General features: G+C 43.3%; 1 protein-coding gene across 1 annotated transcript in view; it reads left to right on the top strand.

The window, feature by feature from the left end:
- LOC126260700 (uncharacterized) overlaps positions 1-21,586 on the top strand; it is a 64,277-nt gene that overhangs the window by 26,330 nt on the left and 16,361 nt on the right. The window contains exons 4-6 of the mRNA XM_049958035.1: positions 2,039-2,209; positions 7,844-8,094; positions 11,245-11,347. Of these exons, the coding sequence (XP_049813992.1) occupies positions 2,039-2,209; positions 7,844-8,094; positions 11,245-11,347 (525 nt within the window). The remainder of the gene's footprint in view (positions 1-2,038; positions 2,210-7,843; positions 8,095-11,244; positions 11,348-21,586) is intronic.

Genomic DNA, 21,586 nt, shown 5'->3' on the forward strand with positions numbered 1-21,586 from the left:
TTCGTATATACTGTAGAAAGTAGTAATCCTGTAACTCTTCCAGGGGTTCAAACCACCAGCAGGCAAACAGGAAATCAAGTGGAACAACTGGAGGGTTTGGGATTCACGTCGTTCACCATTGTTTATTAAAATATATTTATTTAAGAAACATGACATAAGTCAGATAGATTAACAGGAATACAAACAATAGTCTGAACTTTGCAAATGTAAGAAATTACACACTTTAGTTTAGTGACAATTTAAATAGTGCAATATTTAAAAATAAAAGCCGTGTCTGACAGACTCAAAAGTTTCCCTTTTACAAACCACAACTCAGAAAACGCTTCAACAAATGAACAAACAATTAATATTTAGAAACGGATGGCTGTTTAAGACAACATAGAAGCATAACTCATCTCAGAGGTTAAAAACTTAGTAGCTACACCGGTAGAAAGAGAAACTTACAGCTGCCTAGAGACAATTAGGATAAGGAAATTCTTAAAAAACGCCTCCAAGTGCATGTAGATAATCTAATAATGCACAAAGGTGCACAATTTTACACAACTGCCTTCAGAAAGTCAGAGAAAGTTACCTTAAATCTCGTCCCAATGAGCAGTTAAGTAATAGTAAGAGAACGAGTGCGCACAGATTGATATCTGCCTTTAGACAGACAGTGAAAATTATCTTAAGGTATATCCGAGAAAACACTTAAATGATTCTGTAAGTGAACTTGAATGCATAGCAGCTCAAGAACGCCATTTAAAAAGGAGGAGAACCAATAATTGCTACTTAGAACCGACTTGTAGCAAAAGGTAAATATATAAATAAATAAATCATCACAAAAGTTCACCCCCATGAAAACAATAACAGATAGTTGAACATTTAAATCTAGTAAGCTGTAAGTAGCCTTGAGACAGGCAATAAATTTCTTCTACTCTTCATTTCACAAATGGCTAGTAACGGACGGATAAGAAACCTTCAGAGCTTAGTAAAACTTATAGTTTTACACCCTTTGTCTTTTATACCCCGTGAACCTCAAATGCGCCAGTTACTATCAACGGGGCCGGCCGGAGCGGCCGTGCAGTTCTAGGCGCTACAGTCTGGAACCGAGCGACCGCTACGGTCGCAGGTTCGAATCCTGCCTCGGGCATGGATGTGTGTAATGTCCTTAGGTTAGTTAGGTTTAATTAGTTCTAAGTTCTAGGCGACGGATGACCTCAGAAGTTAAGTCGCATAGTGCTCAGAGCCATTTGAACTATCAACGAGCTATATTGTCACAAATCTGGACGACATCTCAATATGACACGTGCGATTCATCTACAACCGACCAACATGTGGCCATCCTAACTGAGCTCGACACTGTCCAACAAGAGCACTTGACTCAACGAAGTCACGAACATCAAAATATACACAATTTTAATACAAATTTCAATTTTCAACATAACGTGAGTGAAGGCAGGCCAAGGGTAGCTGGCGTTTGTGCGTACAATGAAGCCGACGTACAGAAGCGCCTTTAACAGCCACAATAAGATGAGCACATACTAAGTCCAGGTCCAAGACAGCCAATGCGTACCACAACAGCAGAAAACTGCAACAGACTAAGGGGGCGTCTAAATTCCACTGTCGCTCTCATTTAATACAACTCCGCGACCACAGTGCTTGTGCAGATCAACGGACACTTCAGGTGATCCTCTTCAAAAACTTGGTCTAAGGCTAAACATGGTCGCACTTGAAACAATGTGCAGGATTATCAAATCATCCAAACCACTGTTAAAAGTATGAAATTGAATTGGAAGAACAAGTATCTCCGATTGTTCACGCGACTCTAACCCCTTCCAAGGCAACGCCACAAGGTATTAAGTCTCGCAACTCGTATCAGAAAGCTCCTTGCAAAACATGACTTCCACCGAGAAGAACAAATAGCAAATTCAAATAGCCAAGACTACACTAACATACCGGCTTTTGATAACACCCGTGCTCACAACTATTAAATAAAACAAAACTTTTAAAAGACTTCATGGCACGTCAAGTTCGGCCAAATGGGACATACTGCCCATAGGCTCTGGACGGCTCACCCCCCGTACCGGCTTCAAAACACAGACAGCGCGTGCGATCCGCCCAGCAGCGGCTCAATCACACCATCTGGCGCTACAAGCTTCGAGCTGCGGGAAGTGACAAACGCCAGGCGGTGGATGGATATTCAAAGAGGGGCCCCGCCATGGCTCATGGGGTACTCCCGAAGTTACTTTACCATTGGAAGATTTCTCTCAGCTGAGAATTACATGCTGTGCATTGTTTGTTAGAAACTCTTCAGTCCAATCATACAGCTCTTTTGATGTTCTGTACGTTCGTATTTTGCTCGTTGGTTGACAGTGTGGAGCTGTAACTAACGCCTTCCGGAAGTCAAGGAACACGGAATCAACCTGGGCGCCGGTATCTATTTCTTTCTGGGTCTCGTGGACGAACAGAGCGAGCTGGGTTTCACACGATCATTGTGCCTACAGATGCATCCCGCTGGATCTCAATCTCCTCTGAAAATTTGCGTTTGGTACTGGAAAATGAAGTACTTTCAGTCTTGATTGTACCCTCGAGGTGACACCATGTCTCCATGCTGTGTTGGTTTCTTGCATTATTGAGGTTAGAACTAGCTTTTACCTCTTTCCTCTGAAATGCTCACATACCTATAGCGGATCTTTAGCCGTATTGTGTGCCCTATTTGATACTGATGAATGCAGAATCACGTCTGCTGCTCTCCTCGTCACCCTCTCCTGCTAACTCACTCTCATTCCCAGACTATTCGGGAATAGTCGTTTTCTAGCGATTTATTTCTGTTGGATAACTGTTTACACATCAGCCGTTGATTCAACGGAGATAGAAAAGGTGCAATAACACGTTCTGTAGAAATGTTTTGACATGTGACATAAATTAAAGAAAGGAACGTCATGTGGTAATGCAACACCCTATTGTCCCATCGTCACAAAAAATAAAATCTAAACACGAGAGAAAATGAACGAAGCACTAGAACAAAGTGTGAAATCAATTAATCAATCAATCACACACACACAAACACACACACACACACACACACACACACACACACACCCATACACACACACACTCACACACACACACACACACACACACACACACACAACACAAACACACACACACACACACACACACAAAACAATCAAGAGAAACAACTAGGAGTGACCAACTCTGATATTCACGGGAATACATACCCCAAATTACGAAAATTTTTGACAAGGCAGACTATCTAAGCACGTGAGTCCTGGCAACGGCTACCACGCTATTTGCTGGTTGACTATCTTGGGAGCACTCCACGAACAAAGCAGTTTGGACTCAGGGCGTCACACATATTAGCGAGTGTAGCTCGTGCGATTTGTCGTGTTCCTCCGCCTTTATGTTATCTGCATCCCGGATCTTAAAATCTATAGTTAGCTCTGGGAGAATATTTCAGATCGTTAAACATTTCAGTGGTGCCGTATTCAGCGTAACGAATTTGCGGTAAGGTGCAGCATTTTAAAGTCTCAATCACAGCTGATGAAAAGTGTTAACCAAGTAGTCTTCAGCAGCATGGTGAAAGCACAAAGAACTGCAAGAATAAGAAATATTTTTTACACTCGTAAATATAGTATACTCTTTATTACTCAGTGGCAGTGTTGTTAGCATTTGACATTCCCCTTTCCAAACTCGATAAAGCCGTTATGTATTCCCGATGAGGATGCTTACAAGAAGTTTTCCTTTCATGCCCTATATGAAAAAAATTAGACGTAGTGTAATGTATTATACACTCCTGGAAATTGAAATAAGAACACCGTGAATTCATTGTCCCAGGAAGGGGAAACTTTATTGACACATTCCTGGGGTCAGATACATCACATGATCACACTGACAGAACCACAGGCACATAGACACAGGCAACAGAGCATGCACAATGTCGGCACTAGTACAGTGTATATCCACCTTTCGCATCAATGCAGGCTGCTATTCTCCCATGGAGACGATCGTAGAGATGCTGGATGTAGTCCTGTGGAACGGCTTGCCATGCCATTTCCACCTGGCGCCTCAGTTGGACCAGCGTTCGTGCTGGACGTGCAGACCGCGTGAGACGACGCTTCATACAGTCCCAAACATGCTCAATGGGGGACAGATCCGGAGATCTTGCTGGCCAGGGTAGTTGACTTACACCTTCTAGAGCACGTTGGGTGGCACGGGATACATGCGGACGTGCATTGTCCTGTTGGAACAGCAAGTTCCCTTGCCGGTCTAGGAATGGTAGAACGATGGGTTCGATGACGGTTTGGATGTACCGTGCACTATTCAGTGTCCCCTCGACGATCACCAGTGGTGTACGGCCAGTGTAGGAGATCGCTCCCCACACCATGATGCCGGGTGTTGGCCCTGTGTGCCTCGGTCGTATGCAGTCCTGATTGTGGCGCTCACCTGCACGGCGCCAAACACGCATACGACCATCATTGGCACCAAGGCAGAAGCGACTCTCATCGCTGAAGACGACACGTCTCCATTCGTCCCTCCATTCACGCCTGTCGCGACACCACTGGAGGCGGGCTGCACGATGTTGGGGCGTGAGCGGAAGACGGCCTAACGGTGTGCGGGACCGTAGCCCAGCTTCATGGAGACGGTTGCGAATGGTCCTCGCCGATACCCCAGGAGCAACAGTGTCCCTAATTTGCTGGGAAGTGGCGGTGCGGTCCCCTACGGCACTGCGTAGGATCCTACGGTCTTGGCGTGCATCCGTGCGTCGCTGCGGTCCGGTCCCAGGTCGACGGGCACGTGCACCTTCCGCCGACCACTGGCGACAACATCGATGTACTGTGGAGACCTCACGCCCCACGTGTTGAGCAATTCGGCGGTACGTCCACCCGGCCTCCCGCATGCCCACTATACGCCCTCGCTCAAAGTCCGTCAACTGCACATACGGTTCACGTCCACGCTGTCGCGGCATGCTGCCAGTGTTAAAGACTGCGATGGAGCTCCGTATGCCACGGCAAACTGGCTGACACTGACGGCGGCGGTGCACAAATGCTGCGCAGCTAGCGCCATTCGACGGCCAACACCGCGGTCCCTGGTGTGTCCGCTGTGCCGTGCGTGTGATCATTGCTTGTACAGCCCTCTCGCAGTGTCCGGAACAAGTATGGTGGGTCTGACACACCGGTGTCAATGTGTTCTTTTTTCCATTTCCAGGAGTGTAGATGGAGGCAGACGATGCAACCGTGACGCAACGTTTCAACAGCGTTTGTTTGCTATTGTGACCTTAAGGACTAAATATGACCATTAAAAGGAACAATCATAAACGAATTTGTGTCTTGCATTAAGAAAATGTAGGAAAATGCTACTGCCAGAAGAAAAAAGTAAATACAAAGTACAGGGCTTTCCTTACTACGTTCCCCTGTCAACACTAGATAGGGTACTTGGTTGGAAGATGTAATGTTTACATGTTATGATTTTCAGGCTCTATACAGATTTATGGACTTTTACCAGATGATTCTTCATTTGAATGAAAGACTGAAGAACCGTCAGATATCAGGAACAGCAAGATGTACTCTGTGTTGTACACGGACACTCCATGCTGACAACAGCACTACAGAGCTTGATTAAGAGGAAGAAGGACATTGGACCATTTTGACAGAAGTGAACGTTGCGATTTAAGTTATTGAAAAACAAAAGACAGTTTATAGCTTAGACAAAAACCCTGTTGTGGAGGATGTACAAAGAATAAGAATTCTTATTACCATTTAAAAACAAGAGATGGACCTCTCGTTTATATTGATGTAGATCGTTTATTTTCTAATTACAAATATTTGCATAGTGTTAGCAGATGCAGTCTCACTCAAAAGCACATGCATATATGAATGGGTGAAATAGATCAATGCCTTCAGTGATGTGCTTCACTAGATTTCTCAGTCTTCGAGTGAAAAAACTACGTATAAAGAACTTAAAGTGATCAGAGGCGATAAAAAAGTTTTTCCATGTGAGAAACATGTCACTGGTGCACAGTTTCCCCGCTATGGGTCCATGGAGGTTTTGACGCTGGCCGTGTTTAGAGACGGTGTTCAAACTGCCAAGTTGCTGAAAAGGTTGTCCATTTACATTAATGTTCAACAGGAATCTGCATGGTAATGATTATCTGTCAAGCTGAAAACAACCAAATGGTTCCAGATTCAGCCTTCAGCGCAATTCTAAATCTTGAATATTTTCTGTCGGTATTACATACACGAAACGCTTGATGTGCCCCCTCCCCCTCCCGTCCTCCATTCACACACACACAAAGAAATCGATAGGAGCTCAGGAACTTACCTAAAACAATATTCATTACATGGCAGTCTGAACACCGTCTCTGCACAGCATCTTCTTCTTTTACTTAGCCTCAGTCCCGTCTTGCACGGGTCTGCTATAATCAGGATTTGGCAGATTTATTTTCTTTAACTTTTCAGCGGGTAACCAAAACGCTACCAGCCACAAATAATTTTGAACTGTCTTACTTCAGTGCTATAACCGGTTTCGTGCTATCTTGCCCACCTTCAGATGGCTAACGTTTTCGATTACGTTAATGTTTGCATCAGCAGCTTGTCGTCCTCTCCTACACTTGACAAGAATATCGGTATATATAGTGCCACTTTATATTTTTTTTCGATATTAAAACATTGTATTTCATTCAAATAAGAGATGAAAGTTACGTACACTTCTATACGTTCCAGTGGACGGCACTGTATCGTGATATGGTTTTTAACGATTTTCCAGGACAGAGTATAACCTGTTGCAGTGCAAGCAACACACATATTGTAAATAAATCACCGTGTCAGAGAAACACTTCATAATATTCTTCACGTTCAAAAACGTTTGTGAAATCTTATGGGACTTAACTGCTAAGGTCATCAGTCCCTAAGCTTATACACTACTTGACCTAAATTATCCTAAGGACAAACACACACACCCATGCCCGAGGGAGGACTCGAACCTCCGCCGGGACCAGCCGCACAGTCCGTGACTGCAGCGCCCAAGACCGCTCGGCTAATCCCGCGCGGCAATATTCTTCAGTCACTTCGAGCTTGACACATATGCTTCACACCTGGTGATTTTGTATATGATGCAATCGTATCTCTAAAGAGCATCCACAACGCAAAGCTATTCGTTCCTATTAAGCAAAGATACAAACTGAGCAAGGAAAAGATATGGGAGGCACAACAAGTTAGTTAATAACAGAATAACGCTCTTAGTGTAACAGTGAGCTTAATATTTAAGGACTGCAGGACAAGTTGTTTTCAGGAGTATATTTCTTTCCTTCAGCTAGCAGCGTGGCACCGGTCAATTTCACGAGGCATTGTAAAACATTGGATTATATATCATAAATTAGATATTTATGAAAACAGACAGCTACGGTCGCAGGCTCGAATCATGCCTCGGGCATGGATGTGTGTGATGTCCTTAGGTTAGTTAGGTTTAAGTAGTTCTAAGTTCTAGGGGACTGATGACCTCATATGTCCCGTAGTGCTCAGAGCCATTTGAACAATTTGAAAACAGACACACATTCACTCACTCACTTTCTGTCTCTTTCTCTCTCTCTCTCTTTCTTTCTCTCTCTCTCTCTCTCTCACACACATACAAATAAACACTGGGCCACTGTCAAGACGCTATCCCATCGAACCTCGAAGCCACAATGCTTGGGAGAGAGAGCAACACCATTGTGACACAACGGGAAGAATGGCTCCCCACGCATACGAAGCGGTCCTTTTACCACGCGACGTTCCAGTCACAAGCCTGTACCAATGTCTCTTATTAGTCTTTGCATTTGTTCTCTCTACCATTTTGTGTCGTGCAGCTGATGTTCGCCGGGGTGTCTCTGGGCTTCTTCTACGGCTACATCCTGTCCACGACGCTGGACGGCTTCTTCGTGACGCTCATCATCTACCTGTCTGGCCAATTGCGGCTGCTCAACCTGATGGCAGAGAGCATGTGCTCTGTGCAGCCTGCACACAGCCGCAGGGACGTGGCCGCTCCAGCAGATACCTCAGAGGAGTGCGTGCGACGCAGGCTGGCGCAGTGCGTGCGCTACCACACCGACGTCGACAGGTGCGGCCGCTTCCATAAGAGTTTGTAGGTGGCTCGTAGACAGCAGTTCACTGGTCAGGGAGGTGGTATGGTACGCTGACTAACGGCCGCCGCTTTCTAAGGCATTTAATGCCGTGTTGGCAAGTACATACCCGTGAAATTGACACTTAATGCGCAGCGCATTAGCTTGCAAGACAGGGATGAGAGACAGACCGGAATCGAACTTCAAGACACAAAGTTAAAATGAAATAAATCTGACAAATCATTAAAAACCTGGGTCCCCGCATGGCGCGGCAATCATTAGGAAAGAGGGAAATTGAGGAGATGGAGGAGGGGGCTAGTGGCATGAAGCACTGAATAACATCATTTTAAGGAGGGGACGTGAAGAGCAGAACAAGTATTTTGCGTGCTAATTGTAACATATTCAGATGCATCAAAAAAGTAAGTTCCGATGACCGATAAAAAAGTCATTAAATAAGAAATATTTATTTATTTACATAAATTCACTGGATACATCTCAACATAGTCATATCTCAACATGGTGCATAAATAGTCGTATGCCCATGTCGTAAAAGTCTTCTGCCAATGTCCGGAGCCACCAAGTCACTTCAGTATGCATCTCAGCGTCGTTAGGGAAAGATTTACCTGCCAGAAAACGCTTTATGAGACGGGTGAGATGAAAGTCACTTGGGACGGGGCCGAATCTGTAGGGTGGATGGTCGAGAAACTCCCATCCAAACTGATTCAACACGTTTCGCGTGGCGTTGGCTGTATGGGATTTTGCATTGCCATGCACAAGCGTAACGCGTCTTGTTATCATCCCACATCTCCTATTCTGATTTTGAAAAATTGTTTGCTGCACATTTTCCACCACTTGCGGTCTCACCAGGGACAGTCAGCCACTACGGTCTTCGTACTGAATTTTGAATCATCCTTCAGCGAATTTTTGTATGTTTGTAGGTGGGAATATTAAGCCTCCAAATAATTGTTAAAATTCATGGTGCAACCTTCGGCTGTCATTTATTTTGCACAGTTCGCCACTAGTTTCGGTCAACGACCGCTATCAAGCTTAGCTGGCACAAACGGCAAGAAAGTGAAACCGTAATTTGAACAAAAGTAATTTGCTCTTATAAACCCATCTCCCAGTAATGACTGTATACGATAATTTTCGTCAAGAAGCAAGTCCACATCGATAGGCAGCAACACAAAAGTAAATTGCTCTTTTAAGCCCACCATAGTACGCAAAAAATTTCTCATACAATAACTGTATACGATAATTTTCGTCAAGAAGTGAATCCACATTGACAGGTAGTAACACACTGTCGATGTGGCTGCTCTGATACTGTCTACTGTGAATTGCGAGGTTCCTGTAGTTACTAGCTGTCGATGTGAACTTGCTTGTTGACGAAAATTATCTTATACATTATTATTGTGAGAAATTTTTTGAGTACTATGGTGAGCTTAAAAGAGCAATTTACTTTTGTTCATATTATGGTTTAACTTCCCTGCCGTTTATACCAGCTGAGTTTGATAATTTTCAGTTACCGAAACTAGTAGCGAATTGTGCAAAATAAATGACAGCTGAAGGTTTCACCATGAAGTTTAACAACTTCAGCGAATGACCCTGACAACCGTCTGACAATACTGTCGCTCATAATGTCATGTCCATGCAAGTGGCACAATTGGTGATGGACCTCTGATGGACATTGCTTCTGAGCGTACAAAAATCGGATAAGTACAGTAACCTCCAATTGCAAGAGACAGTGTCAGGATAGCCATTTTATCCTAGCAATGTGGTATAACGACTGCTCTTTCAAGACTGAAACTCCACTACATTATCCCCCCCTCCCCCAACAAAATTATCAGTGTTTACTTCATTTACGGACTAACAATTACAGCTGTTAGGTGTAGCACGTTTATAGATTGGTTAGTACCTCCATGTACACGTGGCAAGTACAAGCCAGTTTTGCTTATTTTTCTTTGGGCAGCATGTCAGGTGTTGAAATGTTTATGCGTGGACTCAAAACGGTTAGGCTATAGTGCAGGCGCAGTCCACTTATGCTGCAGTTACGATCATGCACAAAATATCGGGTAGTAAATTATGTGATGTTTTCGGAAAGACTGTCTGACATAGAGAAAAAGACAACCAACACACTGCTGTATATACATATTAAAGTACCACATATAAAAATATATGCACTTACACCTGTTAGACAATGTATAAAAGGTACTTACAGAGAGAGAGAGAGAGCGAGAGAGAGATAGAGAGAGAGAAAGAGAGATAGAGAGAGAGAGAGAGGTACATCTGCATCTGCACCCTCATCTACATCTACACACTGGGAAGAACTGTGAAGCACATAGCAGTTGTTATTCGCAACATTATAAAAATAGACTGGAGAGGGCGTCTGCTACTTTTCACTGTAAGCATTGCAAATGTCACAACTTTTTGCTGACGGTTGGATCATTTTTCTTGTAGAGGAAGGTGATGTCCACCTTTTGCTGTACTATCCATATTTGTCTTCACAATTTCAGCATATAAAACATGGCATATAATAGATTAAAAGCTATTAAAATCGGTGGTATTTCCATATTAGAGGACGCTAAAGATTAATGGCAGAAATGCTGCACCAATTTCGGTCACTCAAAAGGAAAGAAAAGCGCACAGGGAATGAAAAACATGAAAAAATATGGTGTACTGGGAACACTGCGTGTATCTGATACATAAGCGAAAACTTCAAAAAACGGAAGGTACTGCTAACACTGATCACTACAAATAGCTCGAAAGGCATCAGATGTGTTTAGGGGTATTTATTTAAAAAACTTACTTCGAAGAAGCACTCATTCTCAAATTATGCTTTGCGACGTCGTATAACTTGTAGGATTTCCTTTTCTTTCCGGGGCGAGCAAACTAATTCCATGCTTGAGATATCAAAGAATTCTCTATGAGCTTAAGTTCATGGAGCAGTGCATCCTACAATTATACTTTCCTAGATCATAATACTTGTTAGTTACTGTCTAGTTCTGTGGACGAGATTTCAGATAGTCATAGAATATTCGAAAGTGCAAATTACACTACATACGATTTCATGTTTCTTGTAAATGTTGTAACACGAGTCTTTTAAACTTTGTGATTCCTGTCAGGGGACCGAAACGTTTCGCGCGCTGTTCCAGATGCGTACAGCAGCTGAGCACGTTGCTGGGACCCATCCTGCTGGGACAGGTGCTGGCTGATGTGGTCACCATCAGCGCCACCGCATTCGTCACCACCACTGGTGTAAGTACGCAGCAAAAACAACGCTCACAATTTCAGTGCCTGATAGATCGTTCGATATCCAATACAAAGAACGCATGAGAGTCTCCATATATAGGACTAATAGGATACAACGATAAGTCAATCTCTGGAGAAGAACACTAAGATAATCAGAATAAACAATTAAAACATATAGCGACATTACAAGAAAATTATAGTATTCACAAAAAAAAAATTAGAAAGGTAAGTCACAAATTTTCAAGTAAACTTAACAAATAATCTACTTCTTACTGCTTGAGGAAATAGTAGAGCAAGAGCCCAATAAAAGATCTTCATAATAACGCCATTCAGTCCCCTTCCTCTTCCCCCTTACTCTGCGCTCATCCCCTCCAAGAATCTAATCTGAATACCTAGGCACCCACACTTTACACACTCCATGACAAGTGTACTAGCCACATTCAACATTTTTCCAATACCGCTCCTCCAACAACCAAAACTTCGATTTCCGAATGTCTTAAATTAAAAATAACCATGCATCACACTACGCTCCATTACATTAAAAAAATAAACACGCTCACTGTACTACATGCATACACAGAGAGAAGAGTAAAGAATATACATCAGGTAGGACACATTTTTGTACTCAAACAAGACAAAAGACCGCGAGATATAATGCAAGTAATTGATTACCGATTACCGAAGAAAACTCGATCGCGACAAAATGGCTCTGAGCACTATGGGACTTAACATCTTAGGTCATCAGTCCACTAGAACTTAGAACTACTTAAACCTAACTAACCTAAGGACATCACACACATCCATGCCCGAGGCAGGATTCGAACCTGCGACCGTAGCAGTCCCGCGGTTCCGGTCTGCAGCGCCTAGAACCGCACGGCCACCGCGGCCGGCCGATCGCGACACCTTGGTTCAAATGGATCTGAGCACTATGAGACTTAACATCTGAGGTCATCAGTCCCCTAGAACTTAGAACTACTTAAACATAACTAACCTAAGGACACCACACACATCCATGCTCGAGGCACGATTCAAACCTGCGACCGTAGCATTCCCGCGGTTCCGGACTGCAGCGCCTAGAACCGCACGGCCACCGCGGCCGGCCGATCGCGACACCTTGGTTCAAATGGCTCTGAGCACTATGAGACTTAACATCTGAGGTCATCAGTCCCCTAGAACTTAGAACTACTTCAACCTAACTAAGGACATCACACACATCCATGCCCGAGGCACGATTCGAACCTGCGACCGTAGCGGTCGCGCGATTCCAGACTGAAGTGCCTAGAACCGCTCGGCCACACCGGCCGGCGCGACACCTTGCAACGAACTCTTTGATACTAATGTAAACTGTTTTTCGAGAATTCTATTTTTGTTATTCATAAGATTGCTTTTAGCAACAGCACGACATTACTGAGTGCGTGCTGATTCCACAAATACAATACAGTCCTTCTGAAATTGTTTAGGAAGCCTGTAAGAACATTCCTATTTCAAATGTTCAAACCAGATGAATTCATTACTCCAAATTCTGCAATAATTGATTGAGGATCTATGACACCTAGTCTATTGGTAAATTACAAAATTCTATCACTTATTGGCAAAGCAATATGTTATGAAATATCGAAATTCAATTAAATGATGTTTTGTAAAGTAAATTCTTTTCAGCTAATCTTGGAGGACAAAATATGTTTTACATATACAACTGAATGCCAAATGCGTCAAGTGAATTAATATTAATAAATATTAATCACAATATTAAATTCGCACTAACTCTGGAAATATTTCTGACTCGAAAAATCTAAGAACAGTTGTTGAATCAGCTCAAGAGTTCCTATAAGATGAGATAATTCGCTCGTAATTTCAGAGTCATTCCAGAGGCTGCAAAAACTAAACGTATTTTATTTTCCTAAGATGACAGACCCAGTTATGGAAGAAGTAACTAACTCATATATTCAGAATGAGATTTTGACTCTGCAGCGGAGTGTGCGCTGATATGAAACTTCCTGGCAGATTAAAACTGTGTGCCGGACCGAGACTCGAACTCGGGACTTTTGCCTTTCGCGGGCAAGTGTTCTACCGACTGAGCTACCCAAGCACGACTCACGGTCCGTCCTCACAGCTTTACTTCTGCCAGTACCTCGTCTCCTACCTTCCAAACTTTACAGAAGCTCTCCTGCGAACCATGCAGAACTAGCACTCCTGAAAGAAAGGATATTGCGGAGACATTGCTTAGTCACAGCCTGGGGGATGTTTCCAGAATGAGATTTCACTCTGCAGCGGAGTGCGCGTTGATATGAAACTTCCTGGCAGATCAAACTCCTCCACACCCGCTATCTCCTGCCTATCTGTCCATCTGCTTCTTTCCCTCTCTCATTCCATCAGTTCTCCCCCCCCCCCCCATCCATCTTCCCCTTCCCCCTCTACCTCATCCTCCCCTTCTCCATCTCCTTCTCCATCCTCATGAGTCCACAGCTCGTGGTCGTGCGGTAGCGTTGTCGCTTCCCACGTCCGGGTTCCCGGGTTCGATTCCCGGCGGGGTCAGGGATTTTCTCTGCCTCGTGATAACTGGGTGTTGTGTGACGTCCTTAGGTTAGTTAGGTTTAAGTAGTTCTAAGTTCTAGGGGACTGATGACCATAGATGTTAAGTCCCATAGTGCTCAGAGCCATTTGAACCATCCTCATGACCTCATCAATCCCTCTTATCCCATCTGCTCCTTCTTCATTTCTCTGTCCATTTCTTCTTTCCCTCTCTGCCTGTACATCTCCTCCTTCCCCTCTCTCCCTCTTCCTGTTCATTTTCTACTCCCCTCTCCCTATCCATCATCCACTCCACTTCTCTCAGTCCATTAGCATTTTCTCTCCATTTCTCCCTCGCCATTTATCTACCCCTCCCCTATCTGTATACATCTCCTTTTCCCACTCCTCTGTCTGTCCATCTCTTCCATCCCCTTCTGTCCCCATATTATCGCCGGCCGCTGTGGCCGAGCGGTTCTAGGCGCTTCAGTCCGTAACCGCGCTGCTGCTACGGCCGCAGGCTCGAATCCTGCCTCGGGAATGGATGTGTGTGATATCTTTAGGTTATTTAGGTTTAAGAAGTTCTACGTCTAGTGGACTGATGACCTCAGATGTTAAGTCCCATAGTGCTTGGAGCTATTTGAATGTTTTTCATACTATCAGCCACACCCCAATATGAGTTTGCTGGTTCTTATCACGACAGATAGTAAGAAATATGTGTACCAAGATTGGCTGAAACCGATCAAGTACATTCAGTGGCACATGTGAATACTGTCTACAAACTATGCTGCGAATAGGGTTAGTAGCAAAGAAATTAAAAACTGAAACGGCATGCCTGATGCGACAATTCTACTGCAGGCACAGCGAAATTTAGCAAGCGATAAACATTTTTCCTTTAATCGTTTTGTATGGAGTGTCAGAGAGAAAAAGTCTAGTAAACGTTTGCAGTTGTGTGTAAAGTTTGTAGCAGGTCACTTCACCAAGTGCTCTCATCAAATACTGGACGACTGCAGTGTAGCTATTTGCGCGTAATGAATTGCAATAGCCGGCCGGTGTGGCCGAGCGGTTCTAGATGTTGTCCCATAGTGCTCAGACCATATTTTTTGAATTGCAATATTTTTTCACCCCCATTCCCAACCCATGAGAGGGAGGAGATTCCTACACCACAGTAGTTTCCAGACAGTAGGCGATGCATGTACCAAGTTTGGTTGAAATCGACTTAGTGATTTAGGAGGAGATGTGGAACTTGCATACATATACAGATACATACATACATTTATAATATGTATGGATGAAGTTCATGATTATACTTCGCTTTTGTGTCCTCACATCCCTTAAAATGATGGGGAGAGGCGTGTCCATAAGACAGAGTTTTTTATCGGATGCTATAGGCAGTTCTAATTGAATCGATTTTGAAGTAGGTCGTTAAGACCTCCAGCAGTTTATTTTTGTGAAGACCTGCCAAAATTAAGTTGGCAACAATGAAAAGCATGACCGATGGTTGATACTGTGGATTTTTAACTCTGTGAGTTATGTTTACCAATAAACCAAGTACTTTGTAAAAATGTTTTGCTTTTTTCTTATGTGGAACGCAGAACTTTTAGCACAAATGAACTTTGGGACCAGTCTCTTGGAATGGATGACAGTCATTTTAATACATCATCGTTATCGCTGACGTCCATATATGGATTTGTGGCGCAATTTATGGTGGCTCAGAATTTAACTGATTTTAGATATTAAGTTGTAGGTAACGCCACAACAGCCAAGTAACCAAATAGTTATATGAAGGCGTGGTGTCTATTCTTTTGGACATGTTAGGAGGAACAGATACCATGTGGGATCCACAGCTGTGATATATATTGTATAAATTGAAGGACGAGGGGATGGAGGAAGAAAGGAACGGAAATGGAAGGAACTAATGATATTAGCTGCATCGGGACTTTGTGCGGAATCACCTCGATAGACTGTAAGTCGACAACCTTCAGTGAGGATGCGCTTATACGTTCGACCTCCAGTGGCAATCTGAAATTAGCGAGCAAAGAAGACATGGACAGGGACTGAGGATATGTGGCACTGTGGGACTGCGAGCTGCCCAGGAAGCGTGCCGAGACAGTCCGCACATTTGCGATAAACGCTGCGTCCAGGCGAAAGCTCCGATGCAGCTGATATCTATACTTCTTTTCGTTTCCTTTGTCCCCTCTCCCCATTCAATTTACATAATAACGAAATAGTGTTATAAAAATCGTTCTCACTTCTTGTAAGATAAATGTGAAATTTTTATCAGATCAGTAATGAGTTGTTTAACGTAATTTAGCTAACGAAGAATTAAGAATGAAAACTAGAAACCAAAAGGCCTTGAAGTGAATACATTCAGAACTTTCGTAAGTGAAGCTGAAATGCGCCATCTAACATGTGATAAGATGAGAGGAAAGAAACCTAACGGGAATATTTTATTCATCTAAATAATCGTCTGAGAACTGTTACGAATCAGTAAATGTTAAGCGCCAAAAAACTGTACTATTTCAGAAAAAATCCACCGTTACTGCGTTTAATGTTGCAGCAAGAAAAAGGTTTTTGAATATATAAGCCGAATATATAAAACAGCATGTTACAGCAGCTTGTAAAGTTTGCTACTATGCAACGTAAAGCACATTGATTGTGGATTCATTCCGGTACGATTTTTCCTTTATTAATAAAGATCTATTGACGTTTCAATGAGCTCATATTTTATTAAACTCGTACTTAGCTTCCTACAAACTGAGTGTCACATTCAACTCCGCTGGTCTTTTCAGTTCCACAAATGCAAACGTTTGGCTACTGGAATTATTTTTGGGACAGCTACTTTCCTTGCACTCAATCGAAAAGGAAGCTTTCTTTTCTGATAGAAAAAATAGACAAAGGTGATAAATCAGGATACCCAGGATAGTTGGAGGACTTGAGCAGAGCACTGAATGAGAAGAAGAGAAATAGTGGAGGTCGATGACACCAAATCAATGTAATATAACGGGAACTATCTGATGCCCAAATTATTCAGACAGGATATGATTCACTAGTTTCCTCGAAAATAATATAAACATGGAACAGAGAGTAAATGCATTGTGGGACTATTTAGTCTGAAAACTTGTGGTTGTAACTGGTTGACTAAACTAATACAAACAGGAAAAACATATCCAAGAACTACTACACATATTACAAGTATGGATCCAGAAAACCTATTCCTACATGACGCTTATTAGTGGAAGAAGAAAAGAGAAAGGCCAGAATACCTTCTTTTCATTTTTCATTTTTGGACATGAATAAAACCTTTGACACTGTAAGAAATACGCGCGGGATTAGCCGAGCTGTATTAGGCGCTGCAGTCATGGACTGTGCGGCTGGTCCCGCGGAGGTTCGAGTCCTACCTCGGGCATGGGTGGGTGTGTTTGTCCTTAGGATAATTTAGGCTAAGTAGTGTGTAAGCTTAGGGACTGATGACATTAGCAGTTAAGTCCCATAAGATTTCGCACACATTTGAACATTTTTTTTTTTTTTTGGTAAGAAATACGGTTGTATGAGATGTACGAAATTCATTAAGAAAAGGCGGTAATACCCACAGATATGAGGCATCTAAAACACTAAACATGGACTACGAAAACAAAAATCAAGTAATATTTGCTTCTATTGATATATGTATTATACGAATAGCATACAACATGTAGCGTCGTTTAACTTTTATCCTTATGAAACTCTGAAGGTAGAGAAAATTTCGGAAGGAAAGTTCAGGAGTAGCAGATACTCTGGCTGACGGTAGATAATCGGTGTAGGCTCTGTTAAACTGAATGTATTGCGTACATAGCTCAAAATATGGATTAAGGAGAAATGCTCCTAAGATGGTGACGAAGAGTAGTAGAAGGTAAAATAAGAAAACCAGTAAATAATTAAACAGCAGAACTGGGAAAGTCCCTATAGAATAATTGCGAGAATTTTGATACTGCCGAAGTAAAATTACACAGTGGAACTCAAGCAAGAAAGGTATTGGCATAGGAGGATAAAGCTTTGTACGGGAAAGATTTCCTTCACAAAGATCGACACCGTACTAGGGAAGAAGTTTCTGAAGCAGTATTTCTCTAACACGAAATATCGTGAAAACGAAACGTGTAAATGTGTCTCGTAGGAAATGTGGAGAAGAGGAATTTGGAAGAATGTGAAATGTAGCGCTACACGTGGGTACTTCGTATTAGATGAAAAAAAAAAAAACTGCAGATGAAGAGGTGAGCCAGAGGGCTGTACCTGACGGATAGTGCTTCTGCAAACATATGATGCTTCCTGGTTGGCTCAAAAATGGCTCTGAGCACTATGGGACTTAACTTCTGAAGTCATCAGTCCCCTAGAACTTAGAACTACTTAAACCTAACTAACCTAAGGACATCACACACATCCATGCCCGAGGCAGGATTCGAACCTGCGACCGTAGCGGTCGCGCGGTTCCAGACTGTAGCGCCTAGAACCGCTCGGCCAACCCGACCGGCTTCCTGGTTGGCGTTCCAGCATAAAGGAGTGCACACTAGAAATCGACATAAGAAATTTCGGAGTTTTTTACTTTTTTTTTTGTTCTTGTGAGACAAGAGGTTGTGTTTTGAGCGGCGTCAGCAAATTACGGTTCCTACGTATTTAAGAGCTGTGTAATACAGTACATTAAAGTTATTTGAAAGATCTTTTATTTCTTTAGTTACAGAATTTTATTGTGAGCAAAATTCTGTACGTGTTTAAAACTACTTACATAACGTGTGAACGATTAAGGAATACACCTTGCACATTTTCTACCTTGAAACAGAAGAAGGTCTTTTATCTTAGTAACATGCGATATTTTCTAAGGAAAAGAATTTCTTGAATGTCTTAACTTTCTTCCCTCTCTCCAAAAGGAACATCTGCCTTACAATAGCTTCTGCTGCAAAGTGTTTTTAACTATACTGAGCGACACTACCAGAGAATCACTTTTTCGAAACCCCTTAATTGTCTATCATTGCGACACATAAATTTGAAATTTCTCTCAAAGATGCCTAAAATCTTCCTCTGTGGTGGTGCAAATTTATAGTGCCTTGCGAAGGTGTCGACACATGCGAAAAATGTTCAAAGCTCAGAAGTTCACGTGAAGTGTATGGTGGGTGATGTTACATAGGCACTACATTTCACCATAATTATGCCCAATGCCACCGTGAACGTGTCGTCGCACCTACTCTTTCCCTCATGTCACCCAATGCTTTTCACTTCTCTGAGATTAAAGTCAGAACCGCGACATCAAGTGTTGAAATCATCCTGGTTTCTTATGGGTCGCACATGAAAAAATTTGAGACAAAAAATGGTTCAAATGGCTCTGAGCACTATGGGACTCAACTGCTGAGGTCATTAGTCCCCTAGAACTTAGAACTACTTAAACCTAACCTAAGGACATCACAAACATCCATGCCCGAGGCAGGATTCGAACCTGCGACCGTAGCGGTCTTGCGGTTCCAGACTGCAGCGCCTTTAACCGCACGGCCACTTCGGCCGGCAAATTTGAGACACACCGCTACCCAGAACCAACACTAAAAGGCCGAAGAGGTGGCATAAAGGACGTCAATGAAGACACGTATTTCATTGGGGCGTTGATTCCCATACTTTTTGCTGTAGAAGACTACAGTTCGCCTTTAGATTGGCAACAGGACGACATTCTTGACAACGTTTGACATATACGACACTCTCTGGACTATTACAACCTCTGTAAGGGGACACCGTTGGGCTGCAGCCCATTAAACATGATCGCAGCAGTTTGGAGTGCAGGGCGATTACAGATTTTGCTCTGGTATAGAGAGATTCCGCGAAATTTGAACGTGATATGAAGCAGCAAAAGGTGTTTATCTATTTAGAGCCCTTCTGTTTCACACCCTCCAGTGGGCACGATCATGGCGGGGCGCAAAATTGACACCTGGGTGTGTAACACGCAAAGTGTTCGTCTAAGACCACCCAGATCGGCAACACCCTCGGTACCACCTCCACACTTATGTACTTTAAAAACGTTCTTGGGCAGAGACTTCGACATCCGTTCACCTGCTGCTCTCATGCCTGCGGACAGGCAGCCCTTCAACACCCCTTCGATACCCCTTTCGAAAAACAGACGAAGGGGCTGCCTTCCCTCAGCTAGAGCAACAACGGAGTGCCACTCGGGTCAATGGATGTCGAGCTCTCTGTACGTTTTTCAAGTGCTCAAAAATAGTGAGCAGGTTGCCACGAGGGAGTTGCCCGGAGTCAACAGATGGGGACGTTTGCAAGACAACAACCATCTGTACGAACATTTCGACGACGTTTGCAGCAGCATGGACTATCAGGTCGGAGACCATGGCTGCGGTTACCCTTGACGCTGCATCACAGACAGGAGCGCCTGCGATGGTGTACTCAATGACGAACCTGGGTGCACGAATGGCAAAACGTCAGTTTTGCGGATGAATCCAGGTTCTGTTTACAGCATCATGATGGTCGCATCTGTGTTTGGTGACATCGCGGTGAACGCACATTGGAATCGTGTATTCGTCATCGCCATACCGGCGTATCACCGGGCGTGATGGTACGGGGTGCCATTAGTTACACGTCTCGGTCACCTCTTGTTCGCATTGACGACACTTTGAACAGTGGACGTTACATTCCAGATGTGTTACGACCCGTGGCTCTACGCTTCTTTCGATCCCTGCGAAACCGTACATTTCAGCATTTCATGCACGACCGCATGTTTGAGGCCCTGTACGGACCTTTCTGGATACAGAAAATGTTCGACTGCTTCTCTGGCCAGCACATTTTCCAGATCTCTCACCAACTGAAAACGTCTGGTTAATGATGGCCGAGCAACTGGCTCATCACAATACGCCAGTCACTACTCTTGATGAACTGTGGTGTCGTGTTGAAGCTGCATGGGCAGCTGTACCTGTACACGCCATCCAAGATCTGTTTGACTCAATGCCCAGGCGTATCAAGGCCGTTATTACGGCCAGAGGCGGTTGTTCTGGGTACTGATTTCTCAGGATCTATCCACACAAATTGCGTGAAAATGTAATCACATATCAGTTCTAGTACAATATATTTGTCCAGTGAATACCCGTTTATCACCTGCATTTCTTCTTCGCGTAGCAATTTTAATGGCCAGTAGTGTATAAAAAAATAATCGTGTTCCGCAGTGTAGTAATTAGTTTTTGATGTACTTCCTCTTAATTTGATATCGCCTACTGAATAAGAGTGTATATCTACATTTACGTCTTCATCTACGTGGATACTCTGCAAATCACACTTTAGTGCCTGCCAGGGGGTACATCGAACCACCTTTACAATAATTCTCTATTTTTCAAACCTCGAACAGCGCTCTGACTTCCCCTATTTTATTATGATGATCGTTTCTCCCTAGGTATGTCGGCGTCAACAAAACATTTTCGCATTTGGAGGAGAAAGTTGGTGATTGATATTTCGTGATAAGATGCCTCCGCAAGGAGAAACTCTTTTATTTTAATGATGTCCACCCCAAATCCTGTATCATGTCCATGACACTCTCTCCCCTACTTGTCGATAATACAAAACGTGCTGCTCTTCTTTGAAGTTTCTCGATGTACTACGTTAATCATGTATGAGAAGAATCTCATACCACGTAGCAATACTCCAAAAGAGGACGGACAAGGGTAGTGTAGGCAGTCTCTTCACTAGATCTGATGCATATTCTAAGTGTTCTCTCAATAAACG

This window comes from Schistocerca nitens, chromosome 5 (assembly GCF_023898315.1).
Source record: "Schistocerca nitens isolate TAMUIC-IGC-003100 chromosome 5, iqSchNite1.1, whole genome shotgun sequence".
In the NCBI taxonomy this organism is placed as follows: domain Eukaryota; kingdom Metazoa; phylum Arthropoda; class Insecta; order Orthoptera; family Acrididae; genus Schistocerca; species Schistocerca nitens.